Source organism: Amphiura filiformis, chromosome 14, assembly GCF_039555335.1.
Source record: "Amphiura filiformis chromosome 14, Afil_fr2py, whole genome shotgun sequence".
Lineage (NCBI taxonomy): Eukaryota > Metazoa > Echinodermata > Ophiuroidea > Amphilepidida > Amphiuridae > Amphiura > Amphiura filiformis.
In genome coordinates, this window is record NC_092641.1 from 63,309,418 (window position 1) to 63,333,004 (window position 23,587).

A 23,587-nucleotide genomic window follows, 5' to 3' on the forward strand; every position below is an offset into this window, starting at 1 on the left:
TCCCTCTGTGGAAGACTATAGCTCTCTGTATATGACCGTTTATATGACCGTTTCAAATCTGCACCTAATTCCCGCCCCCAACTCAACACAAAAGTTGGCAACCATGAGAGTTACCAAATCTTTTAAAGACCCCCCTTTGCAATGATTTTTCATCAAATTTACCCCCCTTTTTCATGCAAAATCGAGGACAATTTTTGGCCAAAAACAACCCCTTTTTTGTGGTTTTCAATGACCAGAATTTCCAACACCCCTTTTCAGTGACACTAAATATTGACATAGAATTACCGGATTTTCCCAAGTACCCCCTTTTATCCAATTTCGCGGACAGTGCAAATTAAATACCTCCTATTTTGCTGATTTCACGGTCAAATTTCGCGGACTGTCCAAATTAAATACCCCCTATTTTCCCAATTTCGCGGTCCTCGCTACCATGGCTACTGGTAAAAAAATTACCCCTTTTCCGCGCTATTTGGTAACTCTCATGGTTGTCAATTTTTGTGTTGAGTTGGGGGCTGGGACCTAATTTGCCTACATGTATCTTTTACATGGTCATCATCAATTACAAGTAGACAGAAAGTGACGATGTGTCTGATTTTAGTTGATCAATAGGCCCTGCCCCCACTTTTCATTATACCAACAGACTATGATATTCTGGTTAGTGGTAGTATAGGTTGCCCCACCCCCATCACTGTTCTGTCGGTGATTACCAAGGAGTATTAACACGCCATGTCCGACACAATCTGTGCAATACAGGTATTGTATTATCAGTCAATCAAGTAATTAATTTCTAACTGGAATATTACACCTGTACACTTAACACATGAAGCAATCTGGATAACATGATCAGTTTGTGATTTGAAACAGAGCTGATAACACCACCATGGCTAGATTTGCTTATTGCAGGATTCCTTGTACACTCCTATGCTATATAGGAATAGCATTGGTGTTATACTTGATTTTGTTTTCATGTAGTATACAGGTGACTGTGAATGGACAGGACAGTGGGATAATCAAATGTGTCAGAGAGAAAAGATACTCGTTTTCTGAGAACTACTTGAAAATAAAATGTCACATGGAGTGCTTATCTAATTGCACCTGTACTTTGGATGATGTCACCGTAATCAGTAATTGCACCAATGGACATGTTTCTATGACTCAAGTATTGTATCCACCAGGTAATGTGACTTATCTCTACTGGGATAACAATACTTTGCATAGCATTGAACCAATGACGTTTGCAAGGTTTGGAAGCAGGTTAGATGGCTTGTATCTGAATCACAGTGCATTAGGTGAGATACAGCCTGGTGTGTTTGAAGGACTGGCGAGTCTGCAGGTGTTAAACCTGGGTTACAATGCATTAGGTGAGATACAGCCTGGTGTGTTTGAAGGACTGATGAATCTGGTGATGTTATTCCTGCATCACAATACATTAGGTGAGATACAGCCTGGTGTGTTTGAAGGACTGATGAGTCTGGAGGAGTTATACCTGGATCACAATGCATTAGGTGAGATACAGCCTGGTGTGTTTGAAGGACTGATGAGTCTGTTAAGGTTACGCCTGGATCACAATGCATTAGGTGAGATACAGCCTGGTGTGTTTGAAGGACTGAGGAGTCTGTTAAGGTTACGCCTGGATCACAATGCATTAGGTGAGATACAGCCTGGTGTGTTTGAAGGACTGAGGAGTCTGTTAAGGTTACGCCTGGATCACAATGCATTAGGTGAGATACAGCCTGGTGTGTTTGAAGGACTGAGGAGTCTGTTAAGGTTACGCCTGGATCACAATGCATTAGGTGAGATACAGCCTGGTGTGTTTGAAGGACTGGTGAGTCTGAGGCGGTTACACCTGGAACACAATGCATTAGGTGAGATACAACCTGAAGTGTTTGAAGGACTGATGAGTCTGGAGGAGTTAAACCTGACTCACAATGCATTAGGTGAGATACAGCCTGGTGGGTTTGAAGGACTGAGGAGTCTGTGGGAGTTACACCTGGAACACAATGCATTAGGTGAGATACAACCTGAAGTGTTTGAAGGACTGATGAGTCTGAGGGAATTACACCTGGAACACAATGCATTAGGTGAGATACAGCCTGGTGTGTTTGAAGGACTGGTGAGTCTGAGGCAGTTACACCTGGAACACAATGCATTAGGTGAGATACAGCCTGATGTGTTTGAAGGACTGTGGAGTCTGTGGGAGTTACACCTGGATCACAATGCATTAGGTGAGATACAGCCTGGTGTGTTTGAAGGACTGGCGAGTCTGGCGAGGTTTCACCTGGATCACAATGCATTAGGTGAGATACAGCCTGGTGTGTTTGAAGGAATGAGGAGTCTGACGTGGTTACGCCTGGATCACAATGCATTAGGTGAGATACAACCTGGTGTGTTTGAAGGACTGAGGAGTCTGCAGTGGTTACACCTGGATCACAATGCAATATGTGAGATACAACCTGGTGTGTTTGAAGGACTGGTGTGGTTATACCTGGATCACAATGCATTAGGTGAGATATCATTCAATGCATTTAGATCATTGAGAAGGCTATTTGTTCTGGATATATCCAACAATAAGCTAGCATTTCTCCATCCTGGCACATTTCAAAACCAAACCAATCTTCGAGAACTGAGCCTTAATCATAACCATCTTAGTTATCTTCCAGCAAATATTTTTCACAGCCTGACTCATATGGAGTATTTAAACCTGTCTGAGAATAGTTTGGATCAAATTCCAATGCTATCTCAGTGCAAGTCTTTAAAGACACTTATCTTGAAAGAAAATCCACTGCTCAGGATACACAGTGAAGTATTTTCAGGGATGAATCAAAATGCCACCTTGCTTGTCACTAGTCCTGCAACATGTTGTTATACATCTGTCCAGTGTAAAAGTGAAGAGCCACGCTCCCCATTCCTAACATGTGCACGTATGTTGAACTATGAATTCCTTCAAATCCTTATGTGGTTTTTGAGTGTTTTTGGCATTCTTGGCAATATATCTGCTCTTTACACCAGATTCAAACATAGACGGGAAAGTAATAAGGTCCAGTTTCTTCTTATCACAAACCTTTCAATATCTGATCTGACAATGTGCATGTACATGATCATTCTGCTTTCAGCAGATGCATACTATATGGATTTTTTCCCATCACATTCTGAATCTTGGCGAAGAAGTGTATTATGCAGGTTTGCAGGAGCCTTATCTGTTTTATCTAGTGAGGCTTCAGCCTTCTTTATAACTCTTATAAGCATAGACCGTTTTCTGGGTATCAGGTACCCATTTGGAGGCAGACGTCTGGGAACCAGATTAGCACGTAAGCTAGTGGCTGTGTTGTGGCTGATAGCATTCAGCCTCAGCATCACCACGTTTGTATTAGCAGGTGTTCAATCTATAGCCTATACTACCTCAGAGATATGTGTTGGGATTCCCATTTCCCAATTCAAGGTTTACAATGAAAGTACTGCCACTGTTCACACTGATGTTGCCTACACTTGGTGGAAAGACGTCAAACGTGACCATGTGACACAGAATACACATCTCTATAGCAAAGCCTCCTTGTACCTATCTATCGCAATGTTTACAGGTTTAAACCTGGTCTGTTTCTTAATAGTGGGTTTCTGTTACATATCCATATTCATTACTGCTAAAAAAACATGCAGAGCCTCTGGACGTTCACAAACATCAAAAGAAGAAACACGCATGGCTATGAAGATGTCTCTCCTTGTCCTCACAGACCTTTTGTGCTGGGTACCGATTGGGATTCTTTCGATTCTTGTTCAGGCTGGCGCGGTGGAAGTAAGCCCTACGGCGTATGCCTGGATAGCAACAATCGTCCTGCCAATCAATTCCACCATCAATCCATTTCTGTATACCTTGGCTGGGTATTTATTTGATGGAGTAAAGTGCCCATGTTGTAAACGTGGAGGACAGGAAGAGAACATCCCAATGAGAGAACTTGCTGGGCAAAGAAATTGAGCAAAAAAACCCAAAGCTAAACCCAAAGACAAATTTGAGACCAATCATGGCAAACAAATATGTAACTTGATTAGGAATAATAAGGAGAATGGTTCATTCAAATCTATGGTACTGCATAATAATAATAATAGTACATATGTGACACGATCAAGGGAAATGAGTTGGATGTCACTAATATCGATTTTGAGATGTTGGCAAAGAAAGTGTTAAAATTCTTTTGTTTTATATTGTTTTCAGCAATTGATAAATTGACGTAACTTCGCAACGAAAAGTCATATCAACATGAGGTTTTCAGTTTCTGAAAGCTCTAAATGTCCTCTTTAGAAACATATGCAAGACTCATTTTCGACCAGGGTCAACATGCGACTCATTCCCCTTGATCATGTCACATATGTAGTTTTGCGTAAAAAGTTACACTTTTCAGAGTCTAGGTTGAGCAGAAACGTAGCTTGCAACACCCATCACTGCATATTCATTCGGCATTCATCACCTGAACACCTGATGGGGTGGTATTGTCAGCAGATCATCATACATGGTGGGCAGGTTGCGGCATCCTATCCATCATCCCTTTTGAGCTGAATGAAGACAAATTGGGCTATTCCAGTTGAAATCCATACTCCCCCTGTGGAAGATTTTGGAATTATATGCCACAGAGGGAGTATGTTTTTTGAATGTATTTGGTCAGGGTTAATCATTTTGAAACCCATACTCCCTCTATATTATGGTTTTACCTATATCTTCCACAACTGGTGTGAGTATTTCAAATGGAAGTTACCCAATTGTCTATTCTATTCAAAATTGATACTCCCTCTGTGGAAGACTTCAGCTAAATCTTCCACAGGGGTAGTGTGGAATTTAAATGGAACAGCCCAATGTGATGGTGCCGCAAGCTATGTATATGTTGCTGCTCAACCAAGACTCTGAAAAGAGCAAATTTTCAAACAAATGTTAAAATGACAAAGTCCAATATGAGTCTACTCTACATACTGTTAACAATAGCTTTATTAAGAGTATTTACTCCTATTATTAGGATCCACATTTTGACAACTTAAACATGTGTTTGACAGCCACATTGGGCCATTCCATTTAAAATCCACACTACCCCTGTAGAAGATTTTGGAAATATCTTCCACAGGGGGAGTATGAATTTCAAATGGAATTAACACATTAGCAACGTACTCCATTTGAAACTCACTCTCACTCAGTGGAAGATTCAGGTTGAAGCTTTCTCAGAGGGTGGATGAAATTCAAATGGAGCTGCCTATAAAGATGAGCTAATTCCATCTGAAATTCATACTCCCCCTGTGGCAGATACTTCCAAAACCCACAGGGGTAGTGTGTAGTTTAAATGGAATGGCCCATTATTGTGTAAAATGGATTGAATTACACCTACATTACGTGTGAATTATTCAAAATGTCATTGACAGGTCGTATTGCTGAACAGTGCAACACAGAATAAATTCCGAGAAAGGGTTTTGTTTTAATGAGCTGACTTTGTTTGCTAATGAGCAGAGTATAATATATTCCATTTGTCACAATTTCAATAGGCCCGGTCAAGTCTGGAACCTCACAATAGGAGTTACAAAAACTGTTATTATGCAATACCAAAGATTTGAACACAGCCACTATTCGCTTTCGTAGTGCACGTTAGTAATCATTGGTTACTTTCCCAAGACTGGACTCATACACCTGTTCCAAATTTTGATATGCCATAGGCTTTGTGTTGTGATCATATCGATCAGTGGTTCGTAACAAAGAAAGCGTGATCCAGTTGACCTAGCAACAGTCATATTCTAACGTGCACTGTGACAGCGAATTTAAGGTATAGCCCTGTGGGCAATTATCATTGGATTATTCCAGTTGAATTCCATATACCCCCTATGGACGACATGCCCTTAATCTTCCACACAAATGAGTATGAATTTCACATGCAGTCACCCATTCGGGTAGCTCTATTTGAAATTCACACTTCGTATATGGGAGATTAAGGTTATGTCTACTATAGGGAGTGTATGGATTTCAACTAGAAAAACCCATTAAGAGGACAGATTTGAGGGGTTAGTACAAGAAGGTATTATCTGCAATAGCTGCCCTATATACATGTACTTATGACAATTTCTGCATTCTGTAGTGTACACATTTTACAATTTGACACCTGGCAGCTATTGCAGATGAGGCATTCTTACACTAACCCTTTGATACACTACAGGTACACCATCGCTAAGGTACTTGGCTGGCACTGGGCAGTACTAATGGAGTACCTGTGTAGTACCAGCATTGGTACTGTTTAGGTACTCTGTGTGTACCAGTCAGGTACCTTGGCGACTGTGTACCTGTGTAGGCGTCCACAATAGGAATCTTGTAGTGTATGTTTAATTTGGTTATGATAATGAACCTTTTTTACTCTAGAAAGGAAAGTGACACAAATTGTAATCATTTTGGCAATTATGTTCTTTCAGTTTTTAAGTCCTCAATTACACAGAAGTTTGAAAGTTATTTTCTGCATCAATTATGATCATGTTCCAATATTGACTGCTACATGCAGACATCAGCAGTGTAGTGTGCCGTCATCATGATTGATGACAATTTTCATTGCCACACAAGTTGCGGTTGACTGCTACATGTAGGCGTCACAGTGTAACATTATACAATTGTGGCATCATCCGAGATTGATGACAATTTTCATTATAAGGCCAGTTGATCGTAATTAAATGCCAAAATCAAGTGCGCATTGTATCATGTTTTATCAATGAACTGGAACAGAAGCAGAGCATGAAATTCAATGCGCCAGTCTTTCTCCATATGAGAAGGGAATGATTCATGTGTAATTAACAAGTTTTCTGTAACAGTTGCAATTGTGCCAAAATTATGACAAAGATAAACAAAACTTGTGTGAGTGTGGCCTTAAAGTTAAATTTGAACCTGTTTCTTAATATCTGCAAGTGATGTGAAACAATTGATGAAATTGTGTCGCTTTCTTATCCCAATGACCAACAGAAGGTACATGGGCTGTGTGATAATATCTACCTAAATGTGCAAGGAGGATGAATTTGTAAAATGCCATGCCAAAAATAGTTTCTTAGGCCTAAAAAAAAATTGTTTGATTGGCATAACCGACCCACCCTAACAATAGGCCTGACCTAGACTTTTTTATTATTTTTTTGCAAAAATGAATAATAATATCAAAAAAGATTAAAATTTAAGAAAAAAAGAAAAAAATTGTGATTTTCAGCTTACAATGTGTGTAAAAATTTTTTTTAATTTTCTACCGACCTACCGTAATTTTTTTTCATGTTACGCCAATCAAACAATTTTTTTTAGGCCTTACATGTATCCACTTTAGGATGTACTCCAAAATCCCAAATTGCCACCCCACCCCCCTCCACCCCGGACATTCTTGCAAACCTAATGTTTGTGAACTTGATAAAAAGGTCAAGGTTCTGCAAGTATAGCATGCAGAGTGTATTCTACACTACAAGATTCCTACTGGGGCTGCCTACACAGGTACACCGTCACCAAAGGACCTGACTGGTACACCAGAGTACCTACGCAGTACCAATGCTGCATTGCTGCTACTGCACAGGACCCACCAGCAGCGGCAATACACTGGTATTACACAGGTACTCCCCTGGTACTACCCAGTGCCAGCCAAGTACCTTGGTGATGGTGTACCTGTGCAGGCGGCCCCAATAGGAATCTTGTAGTGTATACTTGAATGAAAACCCAATTGTACATTAATAGTGTGATTTTAGACGAACATGGTGGCTATATGAAGGGAGACGACTGAAATGGTTCACTTGAAGGTTAAGTGGTTTGAGCACCGATATTCTGGATCGCTGTCAATATATGGACTTCCTGAACTCTATGCTTGGTTTGTTCTACATCTATCACGGATATCGCGAACTGCCTATATATTCACAATTACGCATATCAAACCTGCTATTCTGCAGCTCTAATGCTTAATGAAAACATCCCAGCAACATATAGTAACACTATTCTCGCTTTTGTTCACTACTTTTATCACGGATATCATGGACTAATATAATGCATATAGTGTACATATTCATATTCAGATAGAAAAACATTTGTGATGATTGTACAACAGTGATCCCTCAATATCTCAGTTTTAATATATGTATCAGACAAAAAAGTTTGTATATATGTTTATATAGTGTGCATACTATTTGTGATATGTTTCTAGCTATTGTTTTATTGATTAAAGAGTTTAACTTCTTGTTAATTATATGATGATATACAGTTATTCACTTTAATTCATACTCGGACAGAAAATGTATAAAAATATAATTGTAACAGTGTAGTTAAACTCTGTAATTGTTTAGTTATTGTTTTTTGTTCTTGTATAAGATGATGATATGTACATAAGAAAAGACAGAAAACTTCAAACATTTGTGTAACTTATAACATGGGGAACCTATTGTGTTTTAACAGTCGTGATCCCCAAACTAATTACTACTTTTTAATGTATATTCAGACAGAAAAGTTGTGCATATATATGTTTAAATGTAGTGTGCATATATACTATTTATAAGACATAATATACATTGTATGATTATAATTTTATATTAGAAAGAACCTAGACATATGTAGTCAAAGGTTGATGCTTTCTGATCTGAAATTGCTACTGACTGGTCTGTCATTTGTAATTATGTATCGTATGTATATTCCCGGCCAAAAATCCAAAGGATGCGCTGTTCAGTGTATATGTATCAAGTTTGTTCAAGTTCAAGTATCGCACCTTGGCAAATGCAATCAATCTCAACCAAGCCCCGATCATTCTCAGTATGAGTGACACAGGTGCAGGTGGCTTCACACTCTTTACCATGCAACGCATCCTTTGGATTTTTCGGCAATTTACATTTTATAATAGTTGTTTTGCTATTATACAAGTCAATATACATGCATAGTGGTAGATAAAACACTAATATATTTAGCTCACCTGGAACGCTTTTTGCTATCTAGATCGACTAACATTTTCAGCAGATGGTCATGCTCTGATGACAGTTGTCTACAATCGGGATAGTCATATCTGATGATGTCATGTGCTTGACGAGATGCCATCACAGACTGCTATGATGTTGTGCCGCCTCCTCTTCAAATAGGCCCTATTTGGGATAACCGAAAATGCCCATTGGGGCGGCACAACATCGTAGTGCAGTGTTGAAGTTAAACGCTTTAATTGTTTAGTTATTGTTTTACAATTCCTGTTTAATGATGATATGTGCAGTGTAATTTATATTCAAACAGAAAACATATAAACATCTGTGACGATTATATGAGAAACCTATTGTGTTTTAACAATGTGATCCTAAAAACGTATCAGTTTATACTTGTTTATGTGTATTCAGACAGCATATTCATGTAGTGTGTATACTATTTGTGTGTACTATTTATGTTATTTGTCTAGTTATTGTTTTATTATTCTTGTTTAACATAATAATTATACACAACAAGATTACTATTAGGGCGGCCTACACAGGTACATGTTCACCAAGGTACTTGGCTGGTACTGTGCAGTACCTGGGTAGTACCAGTGTAGTACCAGTGTAGTACCACTGCTGGTGGGTCCTGTGCAGTAGCAGCATTGGTACTGTGTAGGTACTCTGGTGTACCAGTCAGGTACCTCAGCGATGGTGTACCTGTGCAGGCAACCCCAATAGGAATCTTGTAGTGTACACTTTAATTCATATTCGGACAGAAAACTGATAAATACATCTGTATTATTTATGGAAAATCAATTGTGTTTTAACAATGTGATATAAGCAAATTTAGACACAGTAAATTGAACTGTGAAACAATTGAATACCTGAGTGGAAGAAGGGCCCAACTCCATCAAAACTGTTTTTGAGATATTGAGAAAAAACTTAATATTTGGAAAAGTTTTATAGACACAATGTTTTCATCTTCAGGGGACCTTCAATACATGAACATACAATATTTATACATTTGAAATTATATATGATATTTCCATGGCAACGGTACAGGTCTTAATACGAGCTGGAGTTGGGTCCTTCTTCCACTAATATACTGCAAGTGCCAGTTCTGTAAGCAGATGTGTTATAAATAGCTACAGAAATTTGATAATTATCCATTAATTGCACAAGTAGAAGCATGTAAATATGTTAGCAAGAAAGTTTGTTGCAATGTAAAGCAGATTTCATGGATGAACAAAATTCCTCTTTAACACAATATTTGTGGAAGAAGGGCCCAACTCCATGGAGTTGGGCCTTTCTTCCATGAAAACCATGATTAAATATACGTGGAAGATTATTTAGAGAGTGGATTTTGACTCATCTTTTACACACAAGGAAGAGCAGTCTGCTGGCAATAAAATGTTGGGTCTAACTCATTTTTTGTAAAAAAAATGAAGTTGGGCCCTTCTTCCACTCAGGTATTCAATTGCTTATATCTATATAAATCATTTTAAGGGTTCTAGACTTCTTTTGTGATATGTACTGAATTTTTATTGGGCTCTTAGAAAATCATACACCCCATATGGAAGACATGACCTTAATCGCCTGTACAGGGAGTGTGAATTTCAAATGAGACTACCTGAATGGATGACTCCATTTGAAATCTATACCCCTGTGTGGGAGATTAAGGTCATGCCTTCCATAGGGGGTGTATGGACTTCAACTGGAATAGCCTATTTTATCTTTATAATGTATTCAGTTATATATGAGACCAAATGCAGGAATTGTGTCACATGAGATAAGTGGCAAAAAACCACAGTATAGCAGCAATTTATTGCAATTTGAACTCTTTTGAACCATTTGCAGTTTCTTTTATTCAAGTTTCAAAAACTGCTACACATCTTATGGGTCTAACATATTTTGGCAGGTTTAGAAATTGGCAGATTTTAAGATTTTATAAATTGTAATCATTTCTCAAATTTTGCGTGAACGTTGTAGTGCAGGGCGATAAAGTCAAAAATTGTATTTTGTCTGATGATCGCCATGTACAGTGCGCATGAAACTAGTGGTAGCAAAATGAAATGAACTTTTTGTTGTAGTATATTCAAATATATTTCTGTAATTGTTTAAGGGGTACTACACCCTGTGGTAATTCATGATATTTTTGATTTTTTCAAAATCTAATAACACACTGGTAACAAAAGTTATGTATATTATTGGGGCAAGAGAATCAATTACTACACTGAAATTTCAGTGACTCAAGACAAGCGGTTCAGTATATATGATAGGAAATGAGGTACATTCTAGTGGTACCTCTTTTCTTATCATAAATATCGAACAGCTTGTCTTGGGTCACTGAAATTCCAGTGTAGTAATTGGATTCCTTGCCCCTATAATATACATAACTTTTGTTACCATTGTGTTATTAGTTTTTGAGAAAAATGCAAAAATAGACACTATTTTATCGAGGGGTGTAGTACCCCCTTAAACTAGTCATTCAAATATTCACCCAAAATGCCTATAGATTCAATATTGTATTTTCATGCATGGTAGACAAGCCTCAAAATAAAGCAGGTCCATGAGCCAAATGCTCTTACAAATGTGAGGGTCCCTGGATGCACAGCAATCCTATCAACTCCATTAGAAGGATCAGGAGTTGTCTTACTTGGAGGTCTGGACAGTAGGTAGTATTCAATATAATGTAAGCAGTACATTTTTAAGTACAAAGCATGCTTGTTTAATAGCTGTTTCAGGAGTGAACATCATTAAAGCAGAAATTGAGAAATAATTATAAATATTGTGACTGTGTAACTGTTGTAATTGTATTCACTACAGAAAAATATGACAGTAATAATTATCATTGCTTATACCTGTTGCAAGTTGCATTGAAATTCATTTTCCCAATACATCCCCCTCCTCTCAACCCCTCCCTCTCCCCCAGCAAATAGGGGTGGAGGGAGGAGTGTAGTGTGTACCTGTTGCATACATGCCAATTAAAATTAATTCCCCATCTCTCCTCTCAACCCCTCCCCTACCCCTCATTGCCTAACACAATGGGAGGGAGGAAAGTGGCTTGTATCTGCTGCATTTCATTTGAACTTCATCCCCACCCCTCCTCTTAACCCTTCCCCTCCCCCTCATTGCCTAACATGATGGGAGGGTGGAAAATTGTTTGTACCTGTGGCATTCATTTGAAATTCACTCCCCCCCCCTCTAAACCCCTCCCCCTCATTACCCAACACAATCGGAGGAAGGAGTGTGGTTACTAGTTTGTACCTGTTGCATATTCTATTTGAAATTCATCCCTGCTCCCTCTTAATCCCTCCCTTCCCCTTTCAATCTCACTACCCAAGACAAGAGAGGAGGGAGGAGTACATACATACTCCCACCTCCCCTAACCCCTCCCCTCCCCTTCATTACCTGCCTAATGCAATGGGGGGGAAGTGGTTTGAACCTGGTGCATATTCCATTTTGTCATTCACCCACACCCTCATAGCACCAATCTTGCCCCAAAAAAGGTGAAATTTAGTCTACTTTAGTTAAACCATTTTAATTTATCATCCCTCTAATCCCTCTGACCATGGAAAATCCTCCAATCCTATTCTGATCCAACAGCTAGCTATCCATGAAAAAAATGGTCTACCGTATTTGGAATATACAATGAACTATGCACTTTAATACTGGCTATGATGCTACCTCATTAAAATGCAGCCTTGGGTGTTTATGCACAGACGCTGTGGTTTATGTTACCAGAGCTGGACCATGTGGGTTGGGTTTATACAAGATCCATCACAGCGACCTGGACATCGCCAACACCTACATCACTCCCAAGACAAGAAGAGGACACGACCAAAAGTTTCAAATTTACACCACCAAGTTGGACCCTTTCATCAACTCATTCTTCCTCAGGACCATCAAGCAGTAGAATGACCTACTGAAAGGCTGCATCAACCAGCCTTCCAATACCAAATTTAAATAAAGCATATAACACCCTTAACTTTTTGTCACCACACACCTCTTGTTAAAATACCCCTGCGGTATCCTATGGAGGACAACCCACCAAGTAGTCTCGGCACCTGTAAATGGCTTGATTCAAAAGCCTGGTCGTGTATGAGTTCTAGAAATAATCTATATCCCACCCAACGATTCCTATATTGACTAACACTATTCCACCTACCAGTGGTTTCAGTACCAACGTGCCTCCGAGAGTCAGAAAGTACAACTCATTTTTATATAAATTTTCGTCCAAAATAGGACCCATCTCTATACCCACACCCAATTTTTGGCCAAATTCAACAACTTTGCTCAAAATGTTTTGGGAACATTTTGGCTCAAAATATATCGAGGGGTCAGTGACACCAAGATGTAACTCCATTTTTTTGCGAAAATGAGATTTTGATATCAAAATGTTCAGGAGCACTTTCCAATAAACACACAGAAGTAACTCCATTTAGTACCCCATTGAAATCAATGGCCAGTGAAACATAGACTTAATTAGATAAGTCAATGTGGACCATTATCTTTAAACTCATTTTTCTCAGAATGACCAAAATGGAGTTACGTCTTTGTGTCACTGACCCCTCGATATATCACTTACCAAATGGTATGCTGTATTTCTCTTCTTCGTATCTGTAATTATTACACACTCTCCACATTGTGACCACCTCCATCAGTAGTACGCTGCTACAATATGAGCAAATGCTGTACCTATCTTCTCCTTGGCAATTATATATTGGATGGCTGGCTTTGAATGTTATACGAGAATATACCGTGTACTTTGTGTATCGATGATTTGCCCAAAACACGTTTGTGGATGGGGCTCTTCATGTTTGCATGTTTCAAAAGCGCTCAATAGTAAGCACATATGCTAACTATCAAGTTTTTTATGGTATATCCATGAACGAAAGAGTAACAGACAGTGTACAACCAGTCAAAGCCCCCATGCATTGTATGCTGTGAGTTCTCGCATATTCATGAGGACCGATTGTTCGACCGTGCGTCAGTGTCTAACAATCACGCCAGTGTTATGCGTGCCTTCACAGATATCGCAATATAGCGTTGCATGCTTTCGCGACACGCAATAATAGACCGTAAAATACGCAGTAAGTGCGTAGTAGTCTCGCTTGTCGCATTTCATGGAACAATCCGCCCTCATTATCGGATGATGCTGAGACTTTGAGTGATCATACGCGGTCTGTTATCTCTTTCGTCCATGATCACTTACCAAACGGTATGTTGTATTTCTCCTGTTCATCTCTGTAGTTATTACACACAACCCATCTAGTCACCTCTTCCACTTGTTCTTCTGTTTGTAATTTACTTTCACCTGGTGCTGATATATCTGTGTAAGTAGCCAATCAGAATAGATGTTAGAAATATATGCAGATCAAACAGCCAATCAGAAAAGATGTTAGAAATATATGCAGATCAAGTAGCCAATCAGAAAAGATGTTAGAAATATATGCAGATCAAGTAGCCAATCAGAATAGATGTTAGAAATAGTACATCAGATAACAAAATAGCCCATCTCGGACACGCGGAGGGGCGCTATTTTATACACTGTGTATGATTATTATTTTTTCTTGGAGGTCCATGCATTTATATTGCTCTTTTTTTTTCCAAATTAGAATCAGGGGTCGAACTGATTATGATAAAAGGCAGAAATAACTAGTTCACTTCTGACGATCCTGTCAATCAAAATTCCCCACAGCATGTGAATGATTAGTAACACATAACCAATGAAAACTTCACCCTATAGTTACACACTGGGGTTCTTAACAGACTTGCAGTATAGGGACCCGCCATGAATACGGGTACAGGTCCCTGACCATGGGTCCGTAGCCATGGGTGCGAGTACAGGTACGGAAATTGGGACTCGAGTACAGGTACGAGTACAGGAACTACAAGTCTGGTTCTTACCATGTTCCATTGTTTCTACCGGTACTTCTACTGTCTCAATGATAGGCTTCACGATGTCTACTATATTCAGACGAGGTTTAACACCTGTATAAAAGCAAAATATCAACAAAAATGATATAATTAGAGGAACTATGGTCCTTGAGTCAGTAATTAAAATATTGTTTTTTATTGTATCTCTAAATGTAATGATGATGATGATGATGATGGTGGTGGTGATACAGCTAGAAAAAGCCATGTCTCAAAGCTGCGTGCATTTGTTTTTCTTAGCGCAATTCATTTTTTATTTTCCTTTTTTTATTTTAGTTTTTTGCCGTAAAATCATGAAATTCTGAGACATATTTTGAAGAAAATTTACTTGATTTGATACTCGCATTGTTAAGGTATTGATATTTGTAGTTCAGTTGTGTAATTCAACTACAATCTTATGCTATGTACTTTTGAACACTCAGAAATTACATTTTAACTCAAAATTAAGTTTTGAAATATTCTTAAGTAAAAAATAAAAAATAAAATAAAAATCTTAATAAAAAAACGCAATCCGTATTCGTTTTTAAATGAGTCCATTTAAAACTGCCATGGGCTTTGAGACATAGCATTATTTTTTTTTAGCCTAAGTATATAAAAGTATTACATTTTCAGAAAGGAAAAAAAATGAGAACGTTTTTGAGAGAATCAAAAGTGCCCGTCCATATTAAAGACAGGTTGAGGGTTTTTCCACCCACCTACTTTTATGCCACTCTTTTGGATGGGTGGACGGGCCTCTGGGTAAAACTACATTACTTATTTTTAATTTCGTGATTTTGAGTTTTCTTACATAGACCTATACATTAAAAGAACATATTCGCATGTTTTTATTTTTGCTGTAGCTGTGTCACATGCGAAAAGCGTGAAAAATTAATGTAAAAAAAATGTCCACTTTTACAGAGCTGCCTACTTACCTTGTGTGGATATGACTTGTACACTAAATTGCACTACCCCTTCTGCACTCACACCCTGCTCTAACAGACTCTTTGCTGGATCAAGCTGAATAAATAAACAAACAAACAAACAAATCACCCATTGTACACTAAATTGCACTACCCCTTCTGCACTCACACCCTGCTCTAACAGACTCTTTGCTGGATCAAGCTGAATAAACAAACAAACAAACAAACAAACAAATCACCCACTGTACACTAAATTGCACTACCCCTTCTGCACTCACACCCTGCTCTAACAGACTCTTTGCTGGATCAAGCTGAATAAACAAACAAACAAACAAACAAATCACCCATTGTACACTAATATTGCACTACCCCTCCTGCACTCACACCCTGCTCTAACAGACTCTTTGCTGGATCAAGCTGAATAAACAAACAAACAAACAAATCACCCATTGTACATTAATATTGCACTACCCCTTCTGCACTCACACCCTGCTCTAACAGACTCTTTGCTGGATCAAGCTGAATAAATAAACAAACAAACAAATCACCCATTGTACACTAAATTGCACTACCCTTCTGCACTCACACCCTGCTCTAACAGACTCTTTGCTGGATCAAGCTGAATAAACAAACAAACAAACAAATCACCCATTGTACACTAAATTGCACTACCCCTTCTGCACTCACACCCTGCTCTAACAGACTCTTTGCTGGATCAAGCTGAATAAACAAACAAACAAACAAATCACCCATTGTACACTAATATTGCACTACCCCTTCTGCACTCACACCCTGCTCTAACAGACTCTTTGCTGGATCAAGCTGAATAAACAAACAAACAAACAAATCACCCATTGTACACTAATATTGCACTACCCCTTCTGCACTCACACCCTGCTCTAGCAGACTCTTTGCTGGATCAAGCTGATTAAATAAACAAACAAACAAATCACCCACTGTACACTAAATTGCACTACCCCTCCTGCACTCACACCCTGCTCTAACAGACTCTTTGCTGGATCAAGCTGAATAAACAAACAAACAAACAAATCACCCATTGTACACTAAATTGCACTACCCCTTCTGCACTCACACCCTGCTCTAACAGACTCTTTGCTGGATCAAGCTGAATAAACAAACAAACAAACAAATCACCCATTGTACACTAAATTGCACTACCCCTTCTGCACTCACACCCTGCTCTAACAGACTCTTTGCTGGATCAAGCTGAATAAACAAACAAACAAACAAATCACCCATTGTACACTAATATTGCACTACCCCTTCTGCACTCACACCCTGCTCTAGCAGACTCTTTGCTGGATCAAGCTGATTAAATAAACAAACAAACAAATCACCCACTGTACACTAAATTGCACTACCCCTTCTGCACTCACACCCTGCTCTAACAGACTCTTTGCTGGATCAAGCTGAATAAACAAACAAACAAACAAATCACCCATTGTACACTAAATTGCACTACCCCTTCTGCACTTACACCCTGCTCTAACAGACTCTTTGCTGGATCAAGCTGAATAAACAAACAAACAAACAAATCACCCATTGTACACTAATATTGCACTACCCTTCTGCACTCACACCCTGCTCTAACAGACTCTTTGCTGGATCAAGCTGAATAAATAAACAAACAAACAAATCACCCATTGTACACTAATATTGCACTACCCCTTCTGCACTCACACCCTGCTCTAACAGACTCTTTGCTGGATCAAGCTGAATAAATAAACAAACAAACAAATCACCCATTGTACACTAATATTGCACTACCCCTTCTGCACTCACACCCTGCTCTAACAGACTCTTTGCTGGATCAAGCTGAATAAACAAACAAACAAACAAATCACCCATTGTACACTAATATTGCACTACCCTTCTGCACTCACACCCTGCTCTAACAGACTCTTTGCTGGATCAAGCTGAATAAACAAACAAACAAACAAATCACCCATTGTACACTAATATTGCACTACCCCTTCTGCACTCACACCCTGCTCTAACAGACTCTTTGCTGGATCAAGCTGATTAAATAAACAAACAAACAAACAAATCACCCACTGTACACTAATATTGCACTACCCCTTCTGCACTCACACCCTGCTCTAGCAGACTCTTTGCTGGATCAAGCTGAATAAAAACAAATCACCCACAAGCAAGAAATCAAAAACAAACAAATCACCAACAAGAAAACAAGAAGAAAAGTTGACAAATATTTTAGTTATCAAACAAATTGAAGACCAAGAATTCTACCATGTGAGGTAATTAACAGCCTCACATCCAGTGGCATAGCCAGGTTTTATGGAATGGAGTGGGGGTCACAAACTTGTGAATGTACCCAGGGCCGTGACACTCGTATTCAATCCCTGTATAAAAAAACCCTTTCCTGCAAAAATACAGCTTATTTAGCCAAAGTCAACATAGGGGCATCAGTTTGAATATTTTCCTGGCATATTGAGCTTATCTCAACCTTAGCTACTTGGTTTTTCAAAATATGATAGTAATGGAAAGAAACGGCCAAATGTTTGTCATTTTTCGTCATTTACATTTTTTTTACAGAACGACAATAATATGCATCACCTCTTCCACAGGTCAATCTCTTACACAAGACATACCACCACAAGCAAGATTGCGCATTGAGTTTGTGACTGACTTCATCTCATGCAAATGTGTGGCTTATCCATGATAGTATATTATTACACGAGAATCCTTGATGTACCTGCCTGCAAAAAACATGGTATCACCCAGTGTTCTTGTGTCAATCATCAGGGAACTCCCCTACCCCTCACTGCATCAACTGCAGTACTGTTCTACTGGCCATTAAGATATAAACCAAATAAACCAAGTGAAAACACCCATTACCTACCTGTGCAGTGTTTTGTAGATATATTTCATGCTCACACAGGTTGCATTGTAATCTCTGTTCTAGAATTGTGCGTAAGTTTGACATTGGTTCAGCTATGTCCATCATCTGTGTGATTACATTCTGTACAGTGCCGCCTTGAAGAGCAACGGTCCTATAAATAGAAATAACAAACAAACATGCATGTTACAATGTACTATATTTGACCTAAATATCGCCCCCCGGTGCTTATTAAAATTATGAAATGAAATTTACACAAATAAACATTTAAAATACATGTACTGTGCATATGAAGTTATAATCTTCATAATCGTAAACTGGAAGGGTTTGAAGATATTTTATTCAGACATTTGATGTAATTTAGCTGCACAGGTGCAAAGGGGGTGCTTAGACAGATGTCACTCGAAAAATTATGTAGGGGCGCTATAGGAGGGGGGCGCTTATTAGGTGAAATTAGGTACTCCTTGTTCTAGAATGGTCTGTAATTTGGATAACCATCGCTTTAGCAATTTAAGCACTATCACTTTTGCGATTTGAGAAAGCTTCAACCTCTGAGCGATGTTGTTTGTCACATGCATTACATTTAGAGAATAAAAGATAGGATTTTGTCTTTTGCCTATCCAATATTGTGTCATAATGGATGGGTTGGCCAATATTTTGAGTAGTGGATGCCGGTGCACACTATGATAAAATTCATAAAATATTGGCCAGCCCATCCATTATGACACAATATTGATAGGCAAAAGACAAAATCTATCTTTTATTCTCATTCTAATTCAGTTTAAGTATATTTTTATAAGTAAAAGTGCTTTTTCCAGAAAAAAAAAAAATCATGTTACTTTTGTGAGTACATCCCCGTTGTTTCAAATGAACAAAACCATAACGGACATCTAAGCCGCTGAATGGCGTTCTTAATTCGGGCATGTGTATTACGCGAACGCATTATCGCGCGATCATCAAGGTTCTACAAGCGTGCTGCCATTGCATGTCGACGCGCTCACTGTCTTATATGACTATCCACTATCGTGTCATAATGGATAGGTGAAAACCAATCAATTTGTGTGTATTCTTAACAAGACGCACCAACTGATGAATTAGAATGACCAATCACAGGCTCCCATCCCAGCCAGCTCTATTATTACTTGTGAAAGTGAATTAATTCAAAAAGCAATAGATGTCCTAAAAACGTATTTTGTATTATTTTAAAAAATAATGTTGCAACAGAGCTTGATTGCTGCAATTTGTATAAATGCAACAGTGGCAACCAATAGCGATTGCCCAGTGCTTTGAAAACCGATGTAAAGTGAACTTTCAAACTAGTGAACCTTGTGACTTGCAGATGTAAACTGTTTTAACTGAGGTTTGAGATTATATTATATTATGATAATGTTATCCTTAAGGGGGTACTACACCCCTGTCCAATTTTGTGCCTACTTTTGCATTTTTCTCAAAAATTATAGTGCATTGGTGACAAGTAAGATATGTATATTATAGGGGCAAAAATGTGGGAAAACTAACGGTATGTATATTATACTACTGCACTGGAAATTTTATTTCAGCACAGACAACTGTTGTGGAGTTACAGTCAAAAATGAGGGAATCCCAATATTTGATCAATAAATAAAATTAATAACTACTTGCCTTGAGTTGCTGAATTTTCAGTGCAATAGTTGTAGTCCTTGGCCCTATAATATATATATCTTACTTGTCACCAATGCGCTATAATTTTTGAGAAAAATGCAAAAATAGGCACAAAATTGGCCAGGGGTGTAGTACCCCCTTAATATTCAAACCATTAACCAATGTTTACCTCTTAATGTATCACATATTATAACATTGATACATGTATGTTAGACAAATGTCATATCGGTTAGGCCCTATTTATATTCCATGATTGTGTGATTTTTAACACAATTTAATGCACCATGGGAAGTTGTACATCATTGTTAGGCAGGAAAAACCTCCTATGTGCTTGTGGCTACTGAACATGTTTAAAACAAAACTGCCAACAGGTTACATAGGCATTTTCACTTTAAACATGTTCAGGGGCCCCAAGCACATGTATACACAAGGTTTTTCCTGCCCAACGACGACATGTAACCCTTACTCATCATCCGTTGTCTCCTGTACCACACCACCTTCTCCTTCCTGTACTACACCACCTTCCTGTACTACACCACCTTCTCCATCCTGTACCACACCGCCTTCTCCTTCAGTTTGCACAGCATCCGTTTCTTTCTCTTCTGTCCTGGCCTTCTTGGCATCACTACCAATAGGTGTGTCCTCTTCAGCTCGCTTCATCGTTATCACAACTGTAAAATGAATAGGAATTGGATTGCATAATCTCACATCACTGTCAATCAAACTGCAGGGCAAGATTTTTTCCTCCCCAGATCCTGGCATTCCCTGAATAATACCAACCCGACCCGTTCGAAACTTTTGTGCACACGGACCGTCCGATCTGAACTTCTGTTAACCTCACCCCGATCTGTTATAGCTTTTCCAAATCCAATCCAGCAATAATATTTTTAAAAAAATTAATTTTTTACACTTGTGCTGAATGGGACTTTAACCATATGCTAACAATTCGCCAGTGTGTCATTTGAGCAACTTTTTCGGGCGCTATGAAAAAAACCTGTCCTGATCAGTGTTGTTTACAGGGTTGTTTACTTCCAAATTTCCATTGCTTTACATGGTGTCATGCTTCACTGATTCTGATGTATTTTGAGATCCATGTTCTTCTATCCTCATATCCATCGTCGGTTATCAGTGGCCTGGATGGAGGATAGACTTTTCGATCAAGTGGTAGGGCTTTGGGGAAATAACAAAAATGTGGGAAAACTAACGGTTTAATTTGCCTGTGTGTGATACCTAAATAATAAAATATAGAGCCCATTTTCATGAATTTGTGACTTCACCTGAGCCCCCTTAAAAACTAGTGCATCCTCAATTATTCATGATCATTCATGGAAATCACATTGTCATTACTGACTTTTACATAATGTTCATGAATATGATGCATATGTGGGTCAGTCCATGTCAAATCAACCAGGGGTCCCCAGATGACCCTCTCAGATTTTGATGAAATTCCATCAGAATAATCTTTTGTGGCCACAATGAACCCATACAAAAAATTGGCCTCATAGGCCATGTCGTTTTTGAGAAATGGCCCTTTGAAGTTTGGCCCAGACCCCCCCGTTTTGGCACTCGCGAGTGTCATTGGTGATTTTTACCAACTTGGGTAGCTCATAACTTCTTGTTCTGAACAGAAAGCTGCAATGTTGCAATCTAGCTAACTTTATGTCATATTTTCAGAATCTGGCTCTAAATTTTAGATATCTGCTTTCCATTTAAAGTTATGAGCACCCAAAGTTGGTCATTTATTCAACCGCAAGTGTGATATTGTCATTTTGGTGCCAAAAATATGTGGTCATATGACTCAAATGTCATAGATACATTGTCTATAGGTACATATCTGACCCCACAAGCAAGTTTGAACAAATCAAACCATTAATGGAGTACGGTAATGGAGTAATTGAAATTTACAGCCCTGAAACATACTTATGAGACCTACAAGACGAGGTTAATTTTTTAGCCTCAAAAACATTTCAGGCTAAGACAAGGTTAATTTCTTAGCCTTGTCACCGATAAGGTTAATTTCTTAGCCTCGATGGCTAAGTTGAGGTTAATTTTTAGCCTCAAAAGATATCGAGGCCAAGTTGAGGCTAAGGTAAGGCTTATTTAGCCTCGACTTATGGTAAGGGCAGTCTTCTTCACTCCAGTTTGTACTAACCTCTCCGTATACATTTGAGGATAGGGGGAAATGGTGGGGGGGGGGGTTGACTCATTTTATACAAAAATAACAATCATGCAGAACATTATGAAATAAATTTTTGGCACCAATTTGTCAAAACTAGGTCTTTCCGAGTTAAATTATTTACAACATCAACAATGTCCATCTGGTAAAAACATTTTGGCTAGGGTATCCCTGGTATCCCAAAGGTATAATTGAAATAATTGGATAGAGCAAGGGTCAAAAACCTGTATATTTTTTTAAATGCTAAAATATTTAGATGGATTCATCTAATAGTTTCCCAAGGCTTTAGTTTTGAAGGGTTCAAATACAAAAAAGAGGGGGCTAAAAATTTGGCAGAACAAATTTTCTTTCTGGTTTAGTAGTAATTTGCAAAATAATGAATTATTTTCAGATTTTACATCTCAAACACGGCACAAAATTCATAACGCGGGCGGTGGACGCTAAACTACGAATCAAGTTTCAAGTGCTTACATGTAGGCTAATGTTGATTTATATATTTTTTTGTACTATCAAAAACAAAAGTTGGAACTATTAATTTGCTTACAACTGGTGAAAGTCATGTTCTGAAATGTAAACAAGAGAGTCTCCGAATTGGCTGAAACAAAAGAGATTTTCTCTAGTACACAGCCATTCCATGGTTTGCCCTCTCTCATTCTATTCCTACATCACAATTGAATGAATGTCAATGTTCCATGTTGGATGATAAATTTTCCTTGTCTTTTGTTACAACACGCTCTCCAATTTCACTGACAAATATGCATAAATACAAAATGTGCACTCAAATTTTATTGATCGACTTACAAATAAGCAAATACCGTAAACTTTACAAGCAGTTATGATGGTCGAAAATACTTAAAATCCAGTTGAAATTCGCACCAAAACAACAACACAGGAAGTAAAACTACTGAAGGCCGGAAGTGAGACGCCATTAGCTGACAGCTCGTCTTCCATCAACTGATTGGCTGCTCGAATCAAGGTATGGTAGAAAATTAGGGCCGTTGTTATCAAAAGCAAAACAAACAAAAAGGTAGAAGATATTTTTTTGGCCTTTTTAAAAATAATTTTCATACATGCTACATACACAGTTTTTTGAGTTTTATAATTTTATTTTCTCAAAGATTAAATAGCAGGCCAAAAGGGAGCATA

At 38.4% G+C, this 23,587-nt stretch overlaps 1 protein-coding gene across 1 annotated transcript in view; it reads right to left on the reverse strand.

The window, feature by feature from the left end:
- Positions 1-18,772, reverse strand: part of LOC140170430 (GA-binding protein alpha chain-like) — a 39,764-nt gene extending 20,992 nt beyond the window's left edge. Inside the window, exons 1-4 of the mRNA XM_072193800.1 lie at positions 18,628-18,772; positions 15,759-15,843; positions 14,821-14,904; positions 14,126-14,242 (exon numbers count right to left, since the gene is read on the reverse strand). Coding sequence (XP_072049901.1) covers positions 14,126-14,242; positions 14,821-14,904; positions 15,759-15,843; positions 18,628-18,732 — 391 coding nt within the window. The 5' untranslated portion in view covers positions 18,733-18,772. The remainder of the gene's footprint in view (positions 1-14,125; positions 14,243-14,820; positions 14,905-15,758; positions 15,844-18,627) is intronic.
- Positions 18,773-23,587: the final 4,815 nt, after the last annotated feature.